This window comes from Ciconia boyciana, chromosome 2 (genome assembly GCF_034638445.1).
Source record: "Ciconia boyciana chromosome 2, ASM3463844v1, whole genome shotgun sequence".
Lineage (NCBI taxonomy): Eukaryota > Metazoa > Chordata > Aves > Ciconiiformes > Ciconiidae > Ciconia > Ciconia boyciana.
Genome location: NC_132935.1, coordinates 73926749 through 73953865, shown reverse-complemented (window position 1 = coordinate 73953865; position 27117 = coordinate 73926749). Strand labels below are relative to the sequence as shown.

General features: G+C 39.4%; 1 protein-coding gene across 13 annotated transcripts in view; it reads left to right on the top strand.

The window, feature by feature from the left end:
* FHOD3 (formin homology 2 domain containing 3) overlaps positions 1-27117 on the top strand; it is a 414659-nt gene that overhangs the window by 378358 nt on the left and 9184 nt on the right. For 7 of the 13 annotated variants that reach the window (XM_072852996.1, XM_072852995.1, XM_072852993.1 and 4 more), the window contains 4 exons: positions 2480-2670; positions 4395-4587; positions 12656-12827; positions 15155-15316. In XM_072852996.1, the coding sequence (XP_072709097.1) occupies positions 2480-2670; positions 4395-4587; positions 12656-12827; positions 15155-15316 (718 nt within the window). Of the gene's footprint in view, positions 1-2479; positions 2671-4394; positions 4588-12655; positions 12828-15154; positions 15317-22483; positions 22572-27117 lie in introns of all 13 variants that reach the window. The other 6 variants (XM_072852997.1, XM_072852992.1, XM_072852994.1 and 3 more) reach the window with 1 other exon arrangement.

Here is a 27117-nt window from a genome sequence, read left to right as displayed (position 1 = left end):
TCTGCGAGATCTAATAGGAAAAATCTTGTCAGCAGGCTGATGAATGCTAGTCTTTTTGTTTGGTTGCTTGGGTTTTTTAGAAAGATCTGAAGACTTAGCTTTGTTTTCTGGTGCTCTGCTGGGAGGCAGTTTCCACACCTTTGATAGAGGAAAGGGATGTTGTATGGTATATCGCATGTGAAGAAGCTTCACTTAACTCCTTGCATGTAAGACCTAGAGCAGACTGAAATGCAACAGATTCTGTGCCTGCCTGAAAAATTTGCACTAGTAAAATAGCACTTCATGAACTATCAGGTGGGGTACATGGTTGTCTGAAAAATTTTGACTTTTAATATTTCACACATGGATATTTTTCTGTAAGTGTATTCCTTTCTGCCTACAAACAAGTGACCAAACTCTGGAGAGCTGGCAGCCAGAAGATTTTAGATTTCGTGAAGGTTTGTCACATTCTTGTGGGCACAGGACGGTTTGCATGTGGGGAGTTCACAGACACATTATCCTATATTGGATTTCCTGCTTTACTCCTTGCAGGAGTTTACAGCTTCTGCTCAGCAGAGCCACCTGTGCTCCACGGAGATTTATTCCAGGCGAGCTCAGGTGGTATTCTCCTTGCTGCAGTCTCCTTAGGATTTCCCCAGAGATCTGAATTTTTGATGGTGCTCAAAGATTCCTGTGCATCCGTTGGCCAGACCTGCCGCCCCCAGTCCCCGTTGAAACTGCCCGCTCTTGTGAACGCACTGGCTGTTGGCAGATTTCGTGTGGCAGGGCATTTGCCACATCTTTTCCCTGCAGATATGCGGTTCTCCAGAGATGTCTCTTGAACCCCTACAGGCTTGAACCTCAGGGCTTTTGGATGGATTAAAAGTCGTTCTGCTTTCAGTGAAAGCTGTCATAAAATGTCATAAAATTAAATTTCTCTGCTGCAGGGGCTGAGAGACTTCCCCAACCAGCCTGGATAATTCTTACCAGTAAGACTTAGAAATGCCTCCTCTTGGCTTTTTTTCTTAATAGGAATGGTAGTATTTTTCCCCATGTGTGTTTTAGATATATCATCTATGGAAAGCAGCAATGTGTTTATCATCAACAGTGAAAATACTGACCTGGAAAAGACTTTCTTTAAAAAAAAAAAAACACCATATGCATTGATACGGATATAAGGAAAACAAAAACCCTACAGCTGCTCTGCCTGCAGGGCTTTTCTGAATAGCAGAATGGATCAAAGGATGTTTTTATTTCCTTGTGAAGAGGAAAAATTCATCACTTTATAAATCACAGCAAAAACAAATCAAATCAATACCAGGAGCTTCTAATAATAATGCATTTCTTATGGCTGTCCTTAGTATAGGTCTCAGCAGTGGGTGCTGCACACAGCTAAAAAGAGTGAACTAAAACCTCTCTCTGACACTGGTTTTCATTTAGCATTAAGGAATTAACTGGAGTACCATCCCAAACAGTGACATATTTAGAATCTGAGAGCTAAATCTGTGTTTTATAGCTGGAGTTCATCTGAACTGTGAAGGGGTACTATAGAATAATTTTTTCCTTTCGTTAGAATTCAAGAACATGTTGGGTACTTTCACTTTTTTCATCTGTTGTGTGCTGTGGCTGGGTCGTTAATGCACTTTGTCCAGTTGTTAGCAACGCATCCTGAATGTCTTCTGTAGACCATTGCGGTTTGAACACCTTTTTTGGTTGATGAATAAAGGAGAAGCTCTCTCTCACCTTCTGTGGAATGTGTTGGCTTCCGTCCTGATGCATGTTACTGTAGGATGCAGTCATTTATTTTAACTGTGTTGAGAGACTTTCAAAGCCGTTATAGGATCTTGTTACAAGCCAGCAAATTCGTACTGTATATCAAAGGGTGCAAGTTAGTGCTGAGATCACCAAATAACACTTACTTTCAATAGAGCTTTAAAAAATTCTGGCCCATGAATTTTGTGATTAGAAGTAGATCATCTATTAACAAGTCAGTGCATGGCTAGGGAATAGATCCAAGTGCTTCCTAAATTGGATAAGTGTTGGCTGGGTACAACAGTGAGCAGTAAACAGGGTATAAAAAGCTATGAGTAGTAGAGAAAAGGATTAAGAAAAAGAGAAAGTTTTGTATTACCTCAGAAATAACTGAGTCATGCAGTTGCTTGGTGCAGGCATGAAGTTATTAGCAAGGGAAAAAACACATCACAATATTTTATTGTCCCTTCTTTAGGTGTTAGGCCTCCAAGACTAAAACCAAATATATATGTATATGGGTATTTCTTTGTTTTCAGTTTTCCTTACTAACGTTTCATGTCTAGACAAAGTGCAACAGAGAAAGCTATTTCTTAATTATTTAGTACTAATTAATAATGTGAATTAATGTTGTGCTGCCACTACATTGAACCTTTCTTATACATACATTGCATTGTTCAGATATTCAAGGATACTACTGCAGTGTTTTTGCTTAAAGTGTTACATTTTCTTTTCTTTTCTTTTTTTTCAGGTTGACTTTGAACAACTCCAGGAAAACTTGTGTCAGATGGAAAGACGGTGCAAAGCATCATGGGATCACCTTAAGGCTATAGCAAAGCATGAAATGAAGCCAACTCTAAAGCAAAAAATGTCCGAGTTCCTTAAAGACTGTGCAGAAAGAATCATAATCCTGAAGATTGTTCATAGAAGAATAATTAACAGGTACAGAATTAGATTGGTGACAGCAATATCTTGATAATAAATGGCTTGCTAAAATTATAAATTATGACATCATAGGTATGTTTTTTTATAAGTGTTTAATCCACGTTCCAGCAAGTAAGGTTACCAGGATGTATGTGGTGCATACTTTGTTATAGATGATATTTCAGAAAGATCCCCACTCCACAAAGTTTCTATATTTCTCCTGAAAAGAAGCAATGATCCAGGCAATCATTTATTCCCAAGGTGCAATAACTGGGTCTTTTAACTCCTACTCCTCAAAAGCTAGCAGCTTATGGTTAAGTTGCTATATTTTCTGTCCTTCCCTGAATACTTTTGAGGCAGGGGGTTGGCTTACTGTCTGATAAACAAGAAGAGGCTGTAGCAAAAAAATGAAGTTGTAATGACAAATTTGTCATATGCAGAAGTTGAAATGAGTCTTGTACAATAAGTTCTTCTATAGGCAGCATCACTCCTATTTGCAGGATCTACAAATGTGTTTTATGCCTGTTCAGCAGAAGACAGAATTAAGATTCCTCTCCTTAGGACTTTCCGTTGGGTTTAGTTTCATCCAATGGAGTTAACAGTAATTGCAGTGCTTTGAAATGTACATATTCGTGATAATTCTGCAATATACCTGAGCTTTTTTTTTTAGATCCACAAATGTAGCTTAAGTCATTTGAGTAATTTATCTATGTTCCTGCTTATTAATGAAATTTTAAGAGATTTTTCCAACTTCTGAATAATTGCCAAATTGCCGTGGTCAAAACTAGGATCTGGATTCCAAATGATCCCAAACTTGTGGATATACACTTGAGAAGTTGATTCAGCTCTTCTTTTGTTTTCATAATGACTTGGTTTTCATGCCATAAGTAAGCAGAAATCCCAATTGCAGTGGAAGGGAGGTGAATTCACCAGTTTCCTGTTGTGTTTATCATATGCATTGTACAAATAAGTAAAATATTAACTTTTTCCTATTATGTCCTGCAACTACTACTATAGTTCTCCAAAAATGTATCCACGTATTTGCATCTTTCCAGGATTGGGAAGATTTTTTATCATCAGGGATGTAGATGCAGTTAAAAGGAATTCCCATACATTTTTAAACATTCAGTGCGCTATTGTAAATCATGCAATATAGAAGCAATAGTAAAAGTTGCAAATAGTGCAAAAGCTCTGAATGCCACAGGAGCAGTAAAACTGTGAATTGAGAGTATCCCAAACTAAAGTACTTGGTAGATAATATAATTTTACGGTCAGTTTTGTGAACCAGAAATTCTTTCCTTCTTGTGTTTGCTAGCCTGTAAATCTGCATTCTTCTTGTCTAGACTTTCTCCAACATCCTAACAGCCTCTTTGAAGTTACTTAATACAAATAAATAGAATTGAAACGTAATAAATATTTTTTCTATAACTGAAATGAAATTGGTCATTCATATGCCAAATTAGTCATATAAAGTAGATGGGGTTCCATAAACATCTTATCTCCTGCATCAGCCTGGGAAAGTGGACTGGGATGAAGTTATCATAGACTAGACCTTCATGGTTTTAATTATAAAACATGCCAGTGTTATGCAAAGCATCCATGAAAATTCTGTAGCACAAAAGAAATGATGGGAGCTAATAAAGTAATAAATGGATTCACTGAAATGTTTTGATTTTTTTTTTTCCCAGAAACCATCAATAAAGATTTTTTCCCTTTGCATTTATGAACTCATTGTTTTCCAGGTTTCACTCATTTTTGTTATTTATGGGCCATCCTCCCTATGCAATACGTGAAGTCAACATCAATAAGTTCTGCAAAATTATTAGCGAATTTGCTCTGGAATACCGCACCACCAGAGAACGAGTTTTGCAGCAAAAACAGAAACGAGCTAACCACAGGGAAAGAAACAAGACCAGAGGGAAAATGATAACAGATGTAAGTGGCAAAATATATCTCCCACAGCATGGATTTTTAAAACTTTCTTTCATTGAATGTCATATATGAAGTGCTGTTACTCTTTATTTTTATTCTTAAGAGGGTCTTCTGCTGTAAGTAATGAACTCTGTTCTCTTAGAAGCCAAAACTTGCAAGTTCTTGACTGTGTATATTTTTTGCTTTATACCAATTTATAGAATGAGAACAAACTGAAATTAAGCATCCAAAAAGAGCATCTCTGTGTGTTGCACAGACAGTGCCCAAAATATCTAGAAGACAAGAGGAGCTGTGTGTACCTGATCAGCCAAGAATATGAAAAAGGAAAAAAAAAAACTAGAAATTAGGCTTCTAATTGAGGACATTATTTAAATGATGAACCATTGTAGCCATTTAAGTGGTTACAACCAAATTTAAATGGATTTCTTTTCCTCCATCTTTGAATATTCTAATATAGTCTTTAATCTTAGTATTTTATCTATTTTTATGTGGATATATATAGATGCATGCACTCACACAGCAACTTTCTTCTTAACTTTAAAGCACAGAACAGCCAATTTTATGGGAACAGACTACTTTGGGGGTCTGAAAGAACAGACAAATTTATGTTTACACTAGATGTTACCCTGCAAACTTTTTGACTGTATGATTGCATACTGGTAGAATAAATTAAAATAAGATTAGTTTTCTCAGCATAGTAAGCTTTAAAATCCCCTTGATTTTTTTATCTTTTTTTTTTTTTTTTAAGTTGATGTAGTTTGACTCAATCCAAATAAAGTTTTAAGAAGTGCCAGTACTTAATAAAAGTTTCCAGCTGTCTCACAATCCAAATCTGGAGTCTCGATTAGACGTGAGTGGTTCGTTGCATATGAAGCTACCCCTGTCTTTGGCATGAAAAGCCCTAAGCTGATTACAGTTTTATGGCTCAGGCAACATGGGTCAAAATATATGTATGTATTGAGACTGATACAAATTGAGATTGTATTTAAGTCATTGACTCATGTTCATTTGTAGATCTTTCCTGGCAATATCCTCTTTAAATTTGGAAATCTGCCCCACCTAGAGAAAATGTTAAACCTGTATTATTATCTCAAATATTTTCCTTTTGGTCTAGCCTCAGGTTAAGGAAGAGGCTCTGATTTTATGTGAAGGGTATAATATAGTCATGCACATTTTCAAAGCTACCCCTGGGGAACTGAGATCACTTTCTTCAATTGCTTCTCGGTTTTCCTGCTGTATTCTAGAGGAGCTAAAAAATAGCATTAACCTAAGAGATTGGTAAATTAAAACGTTCATTTCCTCAGGTAGCTTCAATATGTTTTACTAGCTTAAACAGTACTGAGACATGAAGGAATTACTGTTTTCCTCCTGTATGATGTAGTGTTTCTGTATCATCTGTCCAGAAGAACTGGCTGTGGCAGGACAGAAAGCTTGCTCTATGTCCTGTTCCTGCAGGAAACATGAGGGGAAAAGAAAATTTGATCACTGGCAGCTGGGTTCAGGAAGCGGAGAGAAGGGACCCTTTCAAACCAGACAAAGGCTCCGGGTTGACAGCTAGGCACTGAGGAGCAGAGCCAGGGACGATGGCCGTTTTCTGAAAATGTAAGAAAGGAGGCAGCTAGGCCTTTCCCAGAAAAACGTATTATTGGAAGAAGATGTCTTGTTCAGCTCAAGATAGTATTGAGATTTGACAAGAATTAAATGCCACCTAACAGTGAGTGTTCCACCTAAAAATATCTCGCAGGTCCCCAGAAAGGGAGCATTTTTTGCCTATCACTAATTTACAATTACATAATGGTCCTATTAAAAACAAAAAGCCTGCTGGAGTAAAAAACCCCATTCTTTAAAGTTCCCCTTATAAAGATGTTCTTTAAGGGAGTTATTCATATAGCCATATGGTTATTTCAGGACTTAGTAAATCTCTTTAGCTGTAGCCCAGTAATATGGCCTCGTTTACTGTTCATTTGGTTGCAGTACATGGTAAAACAGAATGAAAGTTGCATCAGACTATTTGTCACAGCTTCCTTTGACAACTTCAAAGTCAGATCTACCTCAAAACAAGTTTCTAAGTCAGCAGGATGGAAGATATTTATGTGTGAAGAATGATGAAAATGGGGAGTTTTATTGTGGTCTTGTGGTGGCTGTGGTTTGTATCTGGTCTTGGTTTTCTTAGTGTTTTATATTTGAAGAGATTGGAAAGGGAAGATATATCAGTAATGCGTGGACAGTATGTTCAACTAGTTACAAAACACTGATAGAAGAAAGTTTAGATCTTGACATTGGAAAGAAACTCTTTGTAGAAAGTAATTCTAATAAGTAGTCACGTGGAATTGCAATTTCTGCTATCGGTGACCTAGAAGGATTGTGCGGTTATTTGATATTTACCTCCCTGTCCTTTTGAAAGTTTCCTCAGGATCTTATTTTTACCACCTTACAGTACGTTGCTTTTAGGCAGAAGAAGAGGGATTTTAGCAAAAATGGGAAAGGAATAAGCCAGAACCATCCCAGTTCTTAACGAGAAGGCACATATCTCTTAAACCTTGGTCCCCCCTGCAGACTTGGAAGGCAGAGGGGTGCTGGCTCTTTGCATGGAGAGAGTCTGCTGGCTTCTTGTGTGGAGAACTTGCATCAGCTTCAGCAACTGCTCACATGGAGCAGGGCTGAGAAACACGATGGGGAATATTTCCAGTTTTTCTTTCAGCCTTTTACCACAGCGATCTTTATGTTTATATGTTCTTTAATAGCTGAAGTGGACTGGGCACTGTCAGTTTAAATGTTGGTGAATGTTGTCTGCAAGAGACAGAAAGATGGAGGGGGGGGAAGGGGAAAAAAAAAAAGAGCAGTGAGTTGCCACAGTTTCACAGGGAGAATTGCCTAGTTTCTGTAACATTATATCTGGCTTTAGGCAACGATAGCACTCATTTCAGGCACACTAAAAATAAAAAGCAAGCAAAATAGGGAATAAATGCAATTATAGATATAAGTCTGAGTTTTTTAATGATTTTTAATAATAGTAGGTAATATAAGCATCTGTCTCCCAGATTTATGAAGCTCTGCTTTTTACGATACTTAAGAGTTTCAATTCCAAAATTGCTATGTAATAGAAATAATATTTTGAAATGGCAAATCCACCACATAGAAATGCTAGCCTAAAGGAAAAATGGGAGGGAGGGAGGGAAGGAGGGAGATCTCAGATTGTCCTGCAACATCCAATATTGGATGACAGAAGAATCAAGCAGTGCTTTTCTTAAAATTAACATCTTGTGCCTGCAAGAGGTATTCGGTATAGCAATATTCTTTCAGTGCTTTTTGGTAATATTACATGTTTAAAATTTCCTAATTTATTAATATTTCTCAGTGTATTTAGAATGATGAAATGAAGAAGGAAATAAAAGACAGAATGCACACCCCTGGGTGAGAGCAGATTCCCTTGGGAAACAAAGTTTGATTTACTTGTTTTGCTGCTTTGACTCCTGCTGTCCATATTTGCTGGGGGCAGATGGCTCTCCAGACATGGAAACATCATGGGGATGGTGAACTGCTCCTCCTGTGCACTGGAGCAGCTTTGGGTTTGGGACAGCGGCTCTAGGTGTGAGCCCTCTCCACCCAGAGCAGGAGGAAGGGAAATGCTAATGCCCCGGGTACCGGAGATGAGCAAAGTCAGAGAGGAGTACATTGCCCTTAAAGTAAGTCCACGGCAAATACTTTTAGATAGATTAAACAGGCAGGAAGGCCAGCAGCTAGGACTTTCCCTGTAAAAATCTAGCTTGATATAAAGTAATGATATAATACACTTTTGTTGGAGCACACTCTTTGTAATGTGTATACTCTGCTATTTCACCTTTCCCTGAGTGCCTTTTGTGTATTGTTTAGCTTAATTTGCTCTCCTCCTGCCTTTTATTTATTAGATAGATGTACATATGGATTAGAATACAAGTATGTTCTTGCTTCCCGTTCTTCTCCTTTCTGTTTCTTATTCATGCCAAAAAGTGAACAGTGGCCTTCTTCAGAAGAATTGCTTTACGGTGTGACTCCCTGCACCTCCCCCCAGGGATGGAAAAAAACCAAATGGATCTTTTTAATGTAAAGGGAACATACCTGCCAAGGTTCCTCTGCAAAACATCTGCCTGTGTTTCTGTCAGTGCCACTGTGTCCAAAGAAAAATAAGTATCTCACTCTTTGAATAAAACATACCCTTAAAAAGTAATGTTAATGTGCTGCTCAGCACTCTCACAGCTAATCTTCTTATGGAGATTGTGCTGAAACTAAGCTGAGGGCCAAAGTAAATCAGGCTTTCATTTTTAATGATGAATGTTTCTGGAACAGAATGTATCAATCCCAGACAGAAAATCATAGCTGAGATGGAGATAAGGTCAAAAATATGTATTAGTAACACTAGGGAGGGGAATAGAATTGGTGGAATGCTTCTTCTAAAAAACAAAACAAAACCCACAAATAAAAAAATGCATCAATTTCTGGGCTATGTTTGCATTTTATAAGCAATCAAACTGAAAATTATGGAAAGAAGGAGCCCAGATACTTGAGAAAGTGTGTTTTACTTTGGGAACCTGCCATGTGGGGCATCTTACAACCCAATGAAGAATTCCCCAGGCATTTGGGAACACAGCTCTAAATAGTTTGCTAATTCCCTGTAAATCCCCAAATTTAAGAACAGTCCATATGCCACAACATTTTGATATGCCCATTGCATTTAATGTTGTGTAGCTGTTAAGATACTTTTACATGCCTGCTGTCACAGAGGATGAAAGCCCTGAATGGCAAAGGATAATTGCCTCTCTAATTTCCAGGATCTGATATCAGGCAGCTACTGAAGAACTTTAAGCATTTCTTCAAAGACTACTCAGCATTTGGTTTGAGTGCTCTGTTAAATTGGAAGTTGAAAAGCCCCAGCTTAAAAAAGGAATTAAAACAAGCACTTAAGCGTAGAGAAAAGGAATTGCCAAGAAGCTGACCTCTGCACTGGGAGAAAGAGCAGCCAGGACCTCCCTGTGCTGAACAGAGCTGGAAAAAGGAGAGGGAGTCTTTCTCAATTTCCACAGGGCAAAAAGTGGGCAAGCAACCGCATGACTCAAGGGAGAGAAATCGGATGGGTTAGGGGTAGTTTCAGTTCATAATTTCTCTTAGAAAAATCAGGACATTTTTATACATCCTACTGACAGTGACAGTCTGTTCTATGTACAATTAACTAAAAAAAAATAAGCAAGCTGATTGTCTAAGGAATTAATTCCTTATACGCTTGGTATTTTTATGTTCTCCTGTAACTGGATAAACGGTACCATGGTTACCTCTTACTCTGTTGTGGTTTGACCATACTGTCTTTCCTAAATCTTGCTGTTTGTCCTTCTTCACCCTGTCCTTTGATTCCGGTGGCAGACTGATGAAGAAGAGGATGCTGAGGTATGGTTCTCTGAAAGAGCATGCCATTCCCATCTCCCCTGTGTGCTGTGACATCTAATTTCTAACTCAGATAGTATGGACTGCTCAACTCCATCTGCTCAACTGGAACTATGAACCATGACATTTTTCTCATAGCTTTTTGGCTCAATCATAAGAATGCATTTTTACAGTTAGCTTTAACCATATGCATACCTGCTCTCTTGAATAAGGATATCCTGATCTGAGGCCTTAATAATTTTGAGTTTCCTCATTTCTTTTCCTTAATGTCTGTTTACTAAACTGCAAAATATCCCCACTACCCAAAACATCGGTGATCTGAATGTTATGGGGATCATCAGTTACCTTGGGCTACAGATTACCATGATAATTTCATACTCATTATTAAGCTGTGTAAGTCCAAATGGAATTATTTTATAAAGTGTTCAAAAGCATCAGGATATAGGGATGCAAAGCCAATTGTAGTGGTTCTCCTTGCTGTATGAATTGCAAATAAGACACCTCAGTCGCCATAGAAGTGAGCCATGGAGTAGTTCATGTATTTATCATAAAGTGCCCCTGAAGGTGAAGTTGAAAATGAATAAAGGAGTGAATAAATAATTTAAGAACTATAATGCACTAGCTATATTCATAATAAAAGAATTTGTTCATTTGAGGAGCATCTATTGTGCAATGAATTCTTTATTCAGCATTAGAGCTTTCTTCAGTTTGCTGAACATAAACATTGTGGCTTAATGCTCACTGTTTCATATGGCAGTCATTTGCTCAAGAGGCTGGGGGTTAAGCATTAATCTACGGCAACATCTGAAAATTAAGGAAGCGAAATAAAACTTCTGGCTATAGAGCTTCTCCCCCAGTGATGATTTGTGCTGTATAGCTTGGGGCGCAGAAAGAAAATGACACAAATTAGCCTTTTTATGCCAACGTTTAACTAACCTGTGTGAACAGTAACTAACAGTTGTGAATAGTAACTAACAGTTATGTGAAGACTTTATCCTTTGGTTTTTTCTGAGATGGTATTGATCAGCTTTACCCCACCCATTGTATATAAGAGAGTATTCTTAATGCCAAAATGGCATGCACTTTCATAGAAGTTTCTCTCTAATGTTTTTCCGTCTTTTAATTTCACATGTGATACTCTAGCACTTGCACACTTTCCACATCAAAATGTTGCAAGCTAATATTTTAACAAGAAAACAAACTTCTCACTATCAAAAACAAATCTCACACTGTTATATTTAGCTCAGTGCCTTGTAGGGATTATTGTTTTGCTACTCAGTTAACTTGCTATCTTACCCCGAAAAGTCATTATGTTAAAATAGAATCATCCTGTCATTGATTTCCAGATTAAATATTTTCAGTTTGCAGTCTTGACAGCCCCCGGGACTCGATCAAAGCTCTGAAAGTAGGGCCCAGTCTTTTCTTCCAATTTACCGTTCGCTGACAGAAAGGCTCTGCAGGTTTGCATCCCTTTAACTGACTGGCTCAATACCATTAAATGGACAATTAATGTTGTTTATTATGCAAAGGAAGAATAGAATGCAGCACACCTTCTTTCATCTGTGCTGAATTGGGGGGAGTAAGAAAGATTAAAAGGAAAGTGAAAACACTTCAGTTTCTGATGCTGGACTGATATGACCGAAAATACCAAGGGGTATTCTTATCTGTTGATGCCTGTTTGCTGTTGACAGAGCCTGTCTTTTCTGCAGCCAGGACTGTATTCTAAATGTGCTTTAGCCTTTCTGTCGATAAGAGCAGTGGAGCAAGCACCAACATCGCAGCCCTTTGTAGGCAGAGGCTGGGAAGGGAGAGCAGCCCAGCCATGCAAGCTCTTCTCCTTAGAAAGTATCCCGTTCTGCTCTTTCAGTCCATTTCTAGACGGCTGTTCTCCACAACTGGTGGAGCTGTGCGAGCCCAGCTAATGTAGCTGCTGTTGTTAACGTAGTCCTGGTGACAGGGAAATCACAGGCGGGCCGGGGAAGCAGAGGGCAGATTCCTAAATCTCTTGTAAGGTTTTGTTTGTTCTTCTAACTGCTGACTGCAATTTTTGTGTTTTGGCCATGAAATAATTTGGCTGGGTGTTTTGGGACCGGGGATTTTTTCAGCGTTACTGGTAATGTATTTTAAGGTTACTTGTAGGTATTTGTGTCTTAGACCAGTTTGAGAGTTTTCTGTGCAGCAATGCAGAGAGGCAAGAGGCAAAGGTCTCTCTCCCTAGACCTCTCTCCCAGTTTTGCCTTGTTACTGAAAGGTGATGGTACAGGAAAAAGCAATTTCTTATTTGTGTCGGGTCTCATGCAGTGTACCTCAGTGTCATACCTGACCCCAGATCAGGCCCAGCCTGGTCGAAGGTTTCAAAGCAAGCTTTGTACCTTATACTCTCAGACAGAAGGTCAAAATTATAAGGCTTGAGCTAATGCATCTGGTTTTCCTCCGATTCTGTCTGCTGCTCCCTGCTGTCACCCTGTTTCCAGTTTATTTCTGCTCAGGGTGCATGCTCTGGGAGAGGAGCAACTGTTGCCTGGCTTGTTTGGGAATATCTGCACTCCAAACCGGCCCGAGAGGACACTTCTCTCCTTGCAATCCGCGGTCGAGACTCCAGCCTATTCTCCGTGCTGTTTTCTGTTAAAACAACAAATCCATTTTCCTCCCGCAGTCTGGCAAGTTCTCCAGCAGCTCGCCCCCCTGCCAGAGCCAGCCCCAGGGGCTGCAGTATGCTGAGGACGCTGCAGAGCATGAGAACATGAAGGCCGTGCTGAAGACCTCCTCCATTGGCGGGGAAGGCACCACAGTGCTTGGGGTCCGCACTCGAAGCCGGGCCAGCCGAGGTAAGTGCCAGCAGTTTCCCTTTGGCCACGTTTTTTGTGGCACGGTGGCCCAAACGCAGGTCGTGGCCCCCTCGCATAGCGCTTGCGGCAGAAATGGTTGAAGGGGAAGGAGAAGACCCCAGTGGTGTTTCCACACTGGAGGTGGTGATTTGGGGCACAGGGATGTAGGATAATTTGCCTGAAGTTTTAACACGTGGATCACAGCCAAGGTAGTGCCTGCGGGCGTGAGGAGTACAAGCCTGCGAAAATTCGCACCTCTCCCCCCACCCCTGTGAATGTGGCTGCCCACTAACACCCCAATTTTTATTCCTGTTCTCATCATGAAGGCAAAATGGGGGATCCATGGTGTGGTTTTCTTTTAATTTTTCAACAGAAGCAAGGAGAAATTGCTTTTTCTATTTTTTTTTTAATTAAGAAGCAATTCAAATTGAAGTGAAAGGGCCTTGCAGCATTTTAGGAATGACTGGGGAGAGGAAAAAGGGTAGGAAAAAGATGGTGAATCTTCTAACCACCTCCCTGCTAAACTGCAAAGCTAGTGGATTAAGTGGAGCCTAGGAGCATAGAAAGCTGCTGTGGACAGCCCCGCATCTCCTTGCTGTCCTGACAGATACCTCTTTCTCTGAGGTCCACGGTGCTTTGCTGTTTCCAAATGTCAGCACGGGTGATTTCTGAAAGCTGACAGAGAGAAAATGAAAACCTGACCCACGCCGCCGATTCCAACACCTGATACTCTGACAGAAGAGCTCACGGGTACAACCGTTCTTGGCAATGAGAAAGCCTTGTTTTTCGTCCAAGACATGATTCACTGGTACACCTCTTTATTTAAGCGGCCACTAGACCACTTCCTTTATGCTAAATCATTTTACAGACAATGGGTTCACGGGTTTGTTTTCTTTTGTCTTCCCCTCACCCCCTCCCATACACGTGATACCTGGAAGATTATTTTGGAGTAAAGGTGATGCACCAAAATTCAAGTCCTCAGTTTTCTGTTCTAGTATTTCTTTTCCCTCACATCTGGATATCTTACACTTTCTTGTTTCTTTTTTGATACCACTGACAGCACATCCAGAGCATCCACCACTAAGTCTCTGTGCGTGTGTAGTTTATTAAGGCTTGAAACCATGATCCTGTCTAATTTTGAGGTTTCACAGCCCCAATTTATGAAGCAAGTCAAATAGCTAAAGTACAAAGATGAAATAATTCACGCTGCACTGCAACAAGCTGAATAGCTGAAGTAATCCACTGAATGCTTATGAGCAGTGCGTCCTGATAATGAGAGTCAGCTTGTGTTCCCCTGAAGAACAGCAGAGGCAGAGGACGGGTGAGCCAGACAGAAGCTTGTCAGGAGCGCTCGCGTAGTACAACTGCTCTTGACGGGAGCCAGGAGAGAAGCAGCAGAGCAAAGTGCTAATCGAAGCTGTTGTTTATTGACATTGGGGATGGGATATGGAGTGGCCTCGCCAGTGAATTTTTAGCTGCTTGCAATTCTACCACACCCACTCTTTTGCAAAGCTCGCTGTCGGTGTTCTCGCTGCACGCTAGCCTTCAAAAACAAAAAGCACACGGAACAGTAGTCTGTAGTGGAGGAACCCAAAGATGTGTCTGACACAGCTCTGTGGAGTAAGGAGTGCCAGAGCCTTGGGTTCGGAGACACGGCTCACTTGTTTGTTTGTGGTTTTAACCAAAATTGCTTATTTAGCTTTTCAGCTTGCCAGCGACTCTTGCTTTTCTGCTCATAACAGAGCACACGCAGCTGTGCCAGGACACATACAGCTTTGTGATGAGAAGGTGAATTCTTCATTGTGAAAAGGACAAGTAGATATGTCAAACCACATTTTTTGCCCTTTTCGTGTCTGCTTTGCACTAGGCTGTGATACAGATGCTCGGAAATGGATTTGTTCTCTCTTTCGGTACAAAAGACCTGTCTTGCTGATTTGCATCAATTTCTAACATGTGCCATGTCTTCTAGTCTCTGTGTAATAGGAGCAGAGGGAAACAAGGTCACACAACACTCCAGCAATCCTTGGCTTATAGACAGTCTCTAGCAGACATTTGCCAGTTGTATGGTCAAGGATAAGACTTTGAGGCTGAAGGGAATAGAAAGTTATAATTGCATTTGAGCTCTCGGGTCTCTGCTGATACAGCAGAGAGTCTAGGGTATTATTTAGAAATATTCTCCATTAGGCAGAGTCTTCTACTTTGGCCAATTTGAAGTATGATGACTGAGCTGTCTGCTGTAATTCCCAAAAAAAACCAATTGCAAAACCAAAGTGACGCGAGAGACTTCTGTCTTCTTTTCCCTCAATTCATTTTCTGGACTTTTCCAGGCCGTATCGGTTCGTGGAACGCTGGCAACGACGATTCACCTAATGCAACGGATGACGCAGCAGATGAGATCATGGATCGCATTGTGAAGTCCGCCACCCAAGTGCCAAGCCAGCGAGCGGTGCCCAGAGAGAGGAAGCGGTCACGAGCAAATAGGAAGTCATGTGAGTATATGGCTATTAAATTTCTCAAAATAAGCAAATGTGCAAATATGTATGTATACTGGTGTAGGAACTAGGCCTTTAGTATGCAGACGTGCATTGGTAGTTCATAGTAGCTTGAGTGTATACTTAATAGTTGGTGTATATTCCTCTTACTATTGTTTAAACAATGTATGCAGTGGATGACTCTGTCTTCTATAGAAGTTGAAATATCCTTAACAGTAAGAGAAGAAGAATGTTTTATGGTGCTTTAGAGCTTCTCTGATGACAATACTTATTCATAACTAGAGAAGTCAGATCAAGACCTCAAATGGAGACTGTGAAGGTACTGTGAACTGGCATCAAGATTAATAGTTGTATCTGTAGCTGAATTTATTCATAAAGCAAAAAGTAGTTTGGGAGATTTCACCTCTTAAAATCTTTCTCTCTTGTGCTGTGTACCATCCTTCCACAGCCCTGAAAACAAAATGTCTACTGCTGCTTGGCTGCAAAGTGGTTATAGAGGAGCTTAACTTCCACTGGGAAGAAAAGGTAGCACATTTATAAGGTGGTCTTTCAATGGTGTAGTGTGGCCACAGGGCTGAGCTGCGGCACCCGAGTTTGAGCAATTTGATTTTGCGCTTTATTAAATACAATGTTTAAGAGGTGATGACCCTTCTAGTTCTTTTTTACCTTATATGCAGAGACTACTGCGATTACTGTGAGAAGGCTAAGTACCCAAAGAGCATAAGATTTTAGTGTTTAATGTAATTCACCATATGTGGCTTTTTGACTACCTTTCCATCCATCTTTTTAGCATTTCTGGGAAGTTAGGACAAAGAGGAGACAACAACAGTGAGTGAAAAAATCACACAGATTTTCATTTTTTGTGGAATTATTCTAACATAGTGGGTGATCAAAAACATTTGGTATAAGCAGTGATTGCTATAAACTAGCATGTGCTGAAAGCATATTCACTTTCCCCAATATGCTAAGAAAGGGACTTCTGCATGTGGCAAGAGCAAAAGCAAAGTGGACGCTCTGGTTAGATGAGCCAGACTCTAAACAAAGAAAATGAGCTGACACTGGATCGTCTGTCTTTCTTTGTCATACACTGTGCCGTACCTCTTTGTGGCATCACCTCCTGCTGCTACCCACTCCCCCACACGGTTCTGGTGTTCTGCACGTGCTGACTGCCCTAGTTGGCTTGTGCATATCAAATAAACCTCCTGTATGTTTGCCTATTTCCATGGTTTATCCCGTGCTAAAATATTTCCTCTGTTAGCAACGCTATCTTCATGCACATGCACCAAAAAGTCTTATTTCTGCTCTTTACCAGGTACCTTTTTCCCAAGGAAGCACTTGCTGCAGGAAAAAAACAAAACAAAACAAGATAATGATAATAAAAATACTATATATTTTTCCATGGAGCTGGCTTTTATATTCAGGAAAAACATTAACAGGGATTAAGTATTCAGTAAATGTTTAGTCTGGGACTGATTTCCATTGTAATTAATCGTGATAGAATCCAGCTCTTTTGCTTGTTTGTTCTTCAAGATCTGGATAAGACTCTTAAGTGGATTAAAAGGCAGTTTCAAAACAAAAATAAAGTTCAGTAGTTTAGCATCACTTTCAGCTGACGTGCTGAAAGAAAGTGTGAAAGGAGACTATCTGAACTGAACTGTTTCACTCTGATAGATAGTCAATATACCTGGATGATGAATAGATGAGGTAGTTTAGCTCTAAAATACACTCAGCTGGACTGATAACATGGCACCTCCAGGAAATGAACAGAGACCAGCCCTTGTCAATGCATGATGTGAGTTAAACGAGCAGAAGATCTTCCAGGTAGAAATATAACACAGGTCCCCCATAAACATATTAGAAAGTAGATTTTTAGGCATACTTCAATGACATAGATTAGCAGACGCTATGATATTTATTATCTGCAGAGCAAAGAGACCCTATTACCTGATGGGTTGGATTCACCACCTTCAATCTTCAGGCTCCCATACACATCCTTTGGCTTTTGCTATGAGCTTGGTATTCAATCTATTCATGGACATCAAAGCAAAACTCAGTTGAAAGGAATGATTTTCACTGTGCATCACGTTGCGTATGTCTCATTGCTTTCAGTGAAGTACTGGAAATCTTGTCAGGCTTGCTTTGCATTCAGCAGAGATTTTCGTGAACCTGAGCTGAGATACGTGTTTTTAGCAAAATCAGAAACCCAAAAGATTTATATGTAATTGCACTGTAAACATTTCCTGTGGTTCAGGGATGAGGGATTTTTTTTGCCATAGAAAAAAGACAGAAAAATGTGAAGTAAAAAGCAAGTGAGAAGTAATTTATAACTAGGCGAAAACAGAAACAGGAATATGAAAAAAGGTTAAGTTAAATTCAAGAAATAGTTGTAGTGGGAAGATGAGGCATTTTGACATGTTCCTTTGAACTATTTTACCTTTTGTAATTGTTGAGCAGTGTGACTGTATCTGGTACGCAGACAGCTTAGATCTTAATGATATAGAAGAGTTTGAACTCTCAGAGCAATCAGCAGAACCATAAATTGGGAGGAGGAATAAGTCAGTGAGTTGTCCAGCAAAAGACAGATGGAAAGGTCTGTATCTGTTGGTTGAAGATACGAAGGGTCACTGATAAATCCAGATATGACTGAAGTCGACTGAGACCTAGTAGGAAGGAATTTGTTCGGTGGGAGCTGAAATGGAGTACGGAAAGCTAAGGTACATGCTAAGTGCATAACAACTGAGTTCCTGTGATGATCTGCAGAGAGAGAACTTAATTCTATGCTAGACCTCTACACAGTGGAGGTTTTTAAAGATTAAATTTGACATTTAGAAGTACAGTAACCAACTGGAGGTCACTGCCTCACGATGGGTGTTCGGTGACCTGCCTACCAGAAATACTGGAGTGGTGTTATATATGAGAAAACAACATTACAGTTGCATTCGTTCATTAGAAGCCTCATCAGAAAACCACAGGATTGAATGAGCCACAGCAACTGAAATGGTCTGTCACCCCTCGAGGTGGTCATTCAAAGACAGCTTCAAGGCAAGTTGCCATGGGAAGCTTCTGCTGTTTTTTTTCTCTCTGATGTCCTTATTCTGTGTGTAAACAACAGACCCCAGCCCCTGGAGATGTCAGTTCAGCATATTTTAAAAGCATAAAATACAAATTAGGTTGAAAATACACTGTTTCTGTTCTTGAAGACTGAGGACAGCTTTCTGTGAGAAAGGTTTTTATAACATTATGGGGAGCTGTTCAACTTAGCAAAGAAATAAAAAATAATATAATTAGGATTGTCTGGTTCTCCCATAAGGGTTAGGATGATCTTCAAAAATGATGCCATAACAAACAGTAAGTGCAAAGGAAAATTGGGATAAGGAAGTTTTAAGAATCACTCTATTTGATAGTCCAAATTCCAGTGAATACAATTGCTGAAGTTAATTTTAGCAGCTTACAGAACAGTATTACAAGCATTGCACCAGTGGATTTGGGGAAATACAAATGAAACTTTCTGTATGAGATACCACTGAGATTTCAAAAAACAGTCAAGAAAGGGTATTTAATACAGAGATCTGAATTTTAAAAAATAATATAAGGTAGATAAGCAGAGTTTGCTGTGAAGATTATAGGAAGTAAGGTAAGAGAAGAAATTATATAAAGAAGAACAGGGCTGCTTAGAAAATCCTGTTACTAAATGAGAGTTTCACACCATGATGAACCAGCCTGTGCCAATTGCTTCAAATTCATGGAGAAGAAAAAAAAGTCTTCTAGCCACAGCAGCTTTGAGGCAACAGAAGACACGTAAAGACTAGCAGTATCATTCATAAGATAAAAATTTTACTTAAGTACATTTAATTAAAAGACCCCCCCAAAAAACCTCCATAGTAGACAAATAGGAAGATAATGCTGTTTTCCTTCTTGTCCTGGCTGTTTATTTAAAACATCCATTCTCTAACATAAACCAGTTCTCTCAGGATTAGACTCTTACAGAGGTGCCACCTCTGTATTGGTTTCATTGAACTGAATGGATCTGTCTCAGGAGAATGACGTGATTGCCATGAGTCAACATCAAGAAAAATCATACTCCAGTTTAATAATTGACAATAAGCATGTGGAAGGTATTCACACTAGTTCTGGCATACGCAGAGCAATACTTGGAAATGTTGAGCCAAACGGGGTTGATTTCTGACCTCTGTGAATGGCCATGGGAGGGCTCTGAAAAAGGACCAAGAGAAAGTCCTAAGGATTCGTTACCTTGTTCAAGTGCTGATTAAGCCACAGGGTAGCAAAACCAGACCAGCTGACTAGCAATTTACCACCAGGCTAAAACATGAACCTGCAACTATCTTCCTCCTTCTTTATGAATTGTTAGTATTAGCAACCTTCATGCTTGACAATGCATCTCCTGGCTCCCTAAAGTCAAGGCAGTGGTCAAAGACTGGGGATCCCAACGCTGTCTTGCCAACAAATAATGTCAGATAACTGTGCCAAGGAAATAGCACCGCAAAGCTGGCTTGACTATACAGCACTGTTTGCTTCTGGATCTTCAGCTGACCCTGAATGGTAAACCATAATGTAGGGCCCAGGTGTGACTAATATTTGATGGTGAGTAGCACAGTGGTGGTTGAATTGGATTCTGCTGGAGACACTGCATGAGACGTTGCAGAGAGACAGGCTTGTTTTCCCCACATTGTTTTATCTCAGAGTGTCTCTCTGTGTGTGCACTCTTATTTCTCTCAGATTTGATTAAAATTGAAAATCTGCTTTAGATTTGAGTTAGAGAAATGGGTTTGGAGCAGATAATAATTGAAGCGGAATTTAATCCAATATTCGAATGAGACGACTTGATCAAAATTATTTGTGATGTTTAAAAAAAGAGAAAGGCGAGACATGATAATGCCTTGTTCTTTTATTAGTCTTTGGAATCATGTGTTAGCCTAATAATATACCCTGTGACTGACCCTCGAGATATGGAAACATCTCATAAGGATTTATTGATTTATTTGCATAATGACTTACGGGGAGTAAAAAATTCTTACAGTCATTGTGCAGAAATGGATCTGAGGCACCACCCAAGTAATCTGTCAGACTCACACGAGTGGACTGTGGAGGAGATAGGAATTGAGTCGAGCTTACCTGAATCCTAGACAAATAAGCTCAGGGCCAGTGGATTAAACTTAACTACAGAACATCCCAGGTCAGTTATTTCATACTAAATTCCACCCTCAGTAAAAGTGAAATAGGAGTTAGCACGCTGTCATCAGGTGCCAAAATGTGGTAAAGAGCTCTGCCAAAGGACCAGGCGTGGAGGCAAGCTTTAGACAAGTTTTAGGAACACATGCAGCGCTGCTTTGGAATGAACATGTTTGTAAGCAAACAAAATACTAGATGGGAGACTATCTGAATCCAAAGGTGTGTGATTTTTGTTTGGCATTCATAGGGTGCTTCAGTTAACTTTTTCTTCTTCTTTTCTTTGTTTTTTCATTATTTTTCATTTTCATGTCTCTCCACTTACTTTTTCTGGCTATGAAAAGATACAGAAGTGCCAAAATACCAGGAGGGAGTCTGTTCTTCTGGTATTTATAGCCTGACTAAAAGCAGGAGTTAATGGAAATTACGCTTTTAAAAAAATAAAAACCTTACAAGAAGAAAGTCTATATAAAATGCTTTAAAGGCAAGCAACTTCACTTAGAATTGGCAACTAAGTATTTAGGGTTTGAGTAACTGGATCCTCTCAGGAGTTAGAGGAGGGGGCAGAGTAATCTAGTTACTGATGCACATTTAGCAACAATTATTTGCATTTATAAAAAGTAAATGTATCACCAGTGGTATTCAGTATCACAGTCTGTTTGTCTTCACACAAAGTACTGAGCCTTCAGAAGGACAATACCCAGTTAATAAAAACCTAATTATTGAAAGAAAACAGAACGTGAGATAAAGTACTTAAAACTCTCGCAGCTGGAACGTTATCTCCATTAGATGCCAAGATAGCTAGTGTCTTTTGGATGCCTTTTAAATAATACAGTCTTTCATCCTTAGGATGGCAAGATCTTTGCAAAAATTACAGAACTAAACTCCATGATCTACAATAAATAAAAATACAAACAATAAGTAAAAGTTATTAATAATAGTTAATGAATGAATAATAAATACAGTTGACCACAGTAAGTTGTAGAAATTTATGTACCTGGGGGGGGGGGGGCTGCGTAGTCCCATATCTCATCTCTGCCAGAGGCCAGCACCAACAGCTGTAGGAGAACAAACAGGAGAGGTAGGTTTAGTTGAGTAACCTATAGGTCTCATCATGGAGTTTAGTAGTTGTAAATCAGTGTATTTATTTGAAGCATGAGGCTGAATAGCTGGTTCCATGTTTTCAGCTTTGTCAATTGTAATTGATGACATATATAATTGTGATTGTTGATATTAATACCATTTCTAAGTAGGTACATATTTATTTATGAGTGTTCAGTTACTGCTTTACAACATGTATTACATATATTTTTATAGCTTTCTTTTAAAATAACTGATCTTGACAGACAGGGGTAGACATTCTGCTTTTTAACTGTTCAAATGTGTAGTACCGATGTATTTTGTTGGCAGTCCCCATGAGTTTCAAACGATCTTTCATATCTCGAGTTTTGTTCAAGAGTGTTTGCCTGGTCCTAGCACTGTGAAAGTGAAATTGCCATCATTCTGTACAGTTCTACATGATGTAGTCTTCAAAACAAAAGGTTTTTTGAAAGCCTGGTTTAAAACTCTGGTAAAAAAATTGCTTGTAAAAGAGACTTAAATTCATTTTCCAGTCACTGTTTTAGAGGAATCTATGAGTCATTTCTATAATGAATTTTATTCTGATACAATTTATTTGTTTTGGGGCTTCTATCCTCAATCTTTCTGCTTGAAACAGCTTTATCTTTGTTATATAAGGAAAGTCAGATATAAAATTAACCCAGCCTGCACCATTAAGTACATTCCTTAACTTTGCATTGGATTCCAGTACCGGTATTTAGAGATACTGTGGAATCTAGTATTTGCTCAAAATTGAGCAACATTGTTTAATACAGCAACTAAAAAAAAGATGAGAAGTCATTGGATTGATCTGGGAAGTCTGAATTAAATATGCAATGTTTGCAAAAAATACGTGTCTTTTATCCCTGTTTATTTCAGTTCACAGGGAGAAGATAGAGATGTTGAACACTGCACAGACATTCACATGCTCATGTATGTTATATTCCACAAGCACAGAGGACATGATGTAGGTACAAGGAGAAAACTGCTGCTATAATGGGTTGTCCCCAGTGATTTTAGAGTGGCTGTCACCTCATGTGATTAAATGACCACCCAGATGTGCTGCTCTGTGGAGGAAGAGGTAGCCACTGCTCAGATTTTGGTCTTAACAGAGAGTACATCCTGGTAGCAGGTGGAGCCTGTGTCCCAGCAGGATCCTACAGTATAGGGAGACCACTGGCACGTCCTCGTGCTGTGTCTCCAGCAATGGGAAAACCAAAAAGAGGGAGCGCTCTGCAGCTTCCCATGGGCTTGTAGACAAGGATTTACTAAGTGCTGGAATTTCTCTGGCCGTCTCTTCTTGGCCAAATGGCACTTTCTTTATTGCAGGAAAGAACAAGCTGAAGGTAATGTGGGAGAAACTGGCAGGAGATGAGCAGCTGATAAAGAGCAAGTCATGTCAGTATATGTAGGAAATAAAACTTCATGTTCCCAGGTCACAGAATATTGGCATTGACATTTTCTATAGAAATACTTTTGTTATGGTGTACACTTCTGGTACTTTTTCAACTGTAGTTCTGTAGAAAAAACTTAAGATCTCATTTTAGATCTCGATCTAAAACTTGCATCTTGTGAAATGCAAACAAACTTCATTTGTTTGCACCTTACAAGAGATACAAATAGTTGTTTTCACTTTTGCCAGTTTGCCATTCACCGCATCAGTGAATTCATCTACGTCACACTCTGTTTTCATTTTAGTTGGCATATTTCAAAGGTATATTTCAAGGGTTTTGAATTCTTGACACAGGATTCATTCCCAAAAGTGGAATTTAAGTAAGTTTTAAGTATTAAAAAATATGTATAGTTGAGTTGCACCCTGTTAGCCCTAAGTAAGTTGATAGGGATATGTATTTTGTTTGGTTTCTTTCCATACTAAAGTAGCTTTCAAGTTTATCTCTGGTCAGCAATATACTCCTTATTTACATCATCCTTCTTTCCTGAAAGATGATGATGATTTTCAGCATCCCAGTAAGAAATCAGGAGCAGTGAGTTGCTGGCTGACAAGATCACAGAGTGGTTATGGAAAGCAATTCATCTGAGAACGAGAAAAGACGGGGAAGTACAGGCTTGCTTTTCAAGTTGCCTTACAAAAGAAGTGCAGTAACAAAAGCCATCTCAGATGTGGCTTTCCAGAAGAGCATCGCGATATCACAGCTGCCAGAGAGAGCCCTCTGCTGCCGTGAAGGAGCTTAGCACAAGGATCTGGGAAGGCAGGAATTTGGCTACGCTTGGATGCAAGTGTCGAATGTGTTTGGAGGGAAGTCTCTCTTAGAAGATGAACAAAAATGCTTCGCACAGAGCTACTTTGAGTTATCTTGCCCCAGCACTGTGTCAAAAAAATAACATATATATGTATATCTACAGCTTTCTCTAGGCAGAATAACACCACCGGATTAGCAAAATTCCAAGATTGGTTTGATCATAGTTCTTTTTAATGTATTGGGCTTGTAGAAATGACGCCCTTTACTGGTTTATTTCCCAGCACGGATTCCTAATGGGGGTAATTAATTTGCATTCCACAGAACCCGGGTGGTGAAACATGGTCACACTTCGCCGCCGAGTCACTCTCCAACAGACAGCTCTGCGTTCATAAGCCTGAGCTACCTACCCCCTTAGCAAAAGTCTATTATCTAATAATAGATCACTTTAAAATAGACTTTAAGTCCTTTTAAAATTTCAAATGGAATGTAAAGGCTGCATGCCCCGAACACTTGTGTTAGATGGCTTACTTTCTGTATCCCATCGCCTGCCTTTTTTTTTGTCCTGTGCATTGTTAATGTATAGTCTGGTCTTGAAAATAGTATATAGTGCTTACATGCAGACTCAGTTGTTGGTGAGCTGTATGCTCTTGATGCTTTGCCTATTAATAGTGGACTCACTTCTGACTAGTGAAGTTACGTGGGAGAAATGACAAAAGGGTTGGCAGCAGGATTGCTTTTAGTAGTAACTTTTTACAGTGGAATTCACAGAAGTTCTAAAAATTAGGGGAGTTTTGTCATAGAAGGCTTTCAAGGAAGGAGTTAAATCTTCTTTTCGGCTTTACTGTTGGGACTATGTTAAATGATGATCTGTGAAATACATAAAGTTGGAAACTCTAACAGTTTCAACTGCATGTTAAATACTACTTTAAAACCAGTATGGTCTTCATGCAGCCCAGATTCTCTAAAGCAATGTTACTTTTTGTTCCCTATAACGTAAGCCACCTGGAGATGAAAGACAAGTTAAGTTTTCCTTACAAAATGCCACTTTGTCCTTTTCCACTGCTAGACTCCTCTTTATGTCACAGCCACCATAAGTTGCACCAGGAGATGGTTGTGAACTACAGAATTTCTTGTTCGGAGAGACTTGTGCCATGTGTGAAGTGCTGACAGGACTCAAAGCAAAGCTGCAGGGCAATAATAATACATAATACGTTGTTTCCTGGAGCTTTCTATGCGGATGACCCAGACAAAGACCACATTTCGGTTGGCTGTACTTCATAGAGGTGCATGATAAAATCCAAAAGTTTACCTACAAATCCTTGTAAGAAAACCTCTGCACATAATGTTTTAGTATTTTTATTAAGCATTTAGGCCTAGTCGTATTAAGCAATGATACATGCATAATTAAACATAAATATAACTTATATAGATAGTGACATAAAAATACACAAATGTGGAAAAGGATTAAAATAAGAGAATATGAGCAAGACTGACTGGATTGAACTTTTGAGTTGCAAATTGCAATTGCTGGACTCATTAGAGTGAAGTCCAAGAGAATATGTTAAATATAAATATATGAGAAAATAGACTGAGTGTGCAAGCTAGGTGTGGATTGGTAACAGAAAATAAAACTAAGATACATGAAATTTAGTGAGACGATGGAGCTGGCCTGTATTGCCTCTTATAATCTGCCCTTCCTGCTGTCCTCGCTGTGTAATTTATAGCCACCTGGAATTTTCTTCATTCCAAATCAGCAGCTAGCAGCTGCATGACCTTTGCAGCTGGGACCAAAGGAAAATTCTGTGGCTGCCACATCTTTGTAATAGGAATGACACTGATTCTGTGACTTCTTGAGCAGGAGAATTGTCATATCTATTCTGCATTTCAAGTGACTAATCCATACAAGTGTGGACACACATGCCAAAAGCCATTGCAAATGCAAGAGTAAATGGTGCCAGCCAGACTGATCTTTGCTGTTCGTTGCATCTTAAAAAAAAAAAAAAGGTAGGGGGAGGGGAAATTAGGAATGCTATTTGCTCTTTAAGAAAAACAACCAAACCCTAGATTATTATATTCTCTGACAAAGCTACACTTAGGGAATTACTCTTTTTTAAAACATTCCCAGGGTACTGTGAGGGCTATGTATCTGTGTAGATTTTGACCCAACAGGCAGAGTCAAATTCATTGAGTTCATTATAAGCACACTACATTCTGCCAGGATATCAAATAAAATTCTAGATTTCCCGATTAACAAAGAATATCATACCCTCTGACCCCAGAAAAACAACATTTAGTTTCTTGGTTATGGGATCTCAGCAGGCCTTGCTTGTGACAAGAGTAAAAGTTATTTTCTCTCTATGTTATGTTTCTTTAGCAAATGTTTTAAAAATTGCTTAAAGAACCTAAAAGGTCACTTTAAAGTCTTATTTTTATTGTCAATGCCTCCAAAATACATTCCATAACTCAGTTTAATGTGATCTGCAGCAGGCCAAGAGTTTTACAAGCCAAGATATTATGTCTAGTCCAGTTAGAGACACGACAGAGTTCAGTGAAGAGGGGAGAGTGAAGATCTAGCTTGAGAAATGTAATTTTGCAGTGCCTATAAAACATGGAAGGAAAATATCTCTCTGCATTCAATTTTGATGACTGAACATGTTCATGACCTTTCCTGAGGTAGAGGAACCCTACCAAGCGCTTTATGAGGAAATAGACAAATATCTGAGGACATCTGCTTAACAGCATGTCAAGACAAGGTTCACCCACCTCCCAGAGGAGTCCCTGCTCCTGTAGATAACTCAGCTTTTTCCTGACTTCATCACCCACAAGCCTCCACAGTCCACGAGCCAGTGCAGAGAATAGCGGGGCTGGAACTTGTTCTTGTGTTACTACCGATACTGCATCCATCCACTGTATCTTCAGCTACGGAAATGTACTGTGACTAATTTGCACGTATTAGATATAATTTTTATATAAAGAGACCCTTTATCAGGCCACTTTCCTCTCCCTAAGTACAAAATACTTCAAACTACAAGTGGATTCATCTGTGTCAGACTGGCCTGTTGCATTGTAGGGGCAAGAATTCACTCACTGGAGTCTGGGCCATGATTCCGTCAGCTGTTATCCTTCTGGTTGCCTGTTGATGGTGAACAGCTTTAATCTTGCCAGGAGTCACAGTACTTTGTAGTATTCACCCCACACACTTAGTTTATACAGGTCAGCAGCCATCAGTGTTTACGGGAACCATTCTGTCACTGAAAAGATTCTTCACATCTTTGCTTTTTATTAACTATTTTCTTGACAATCTCATTATGA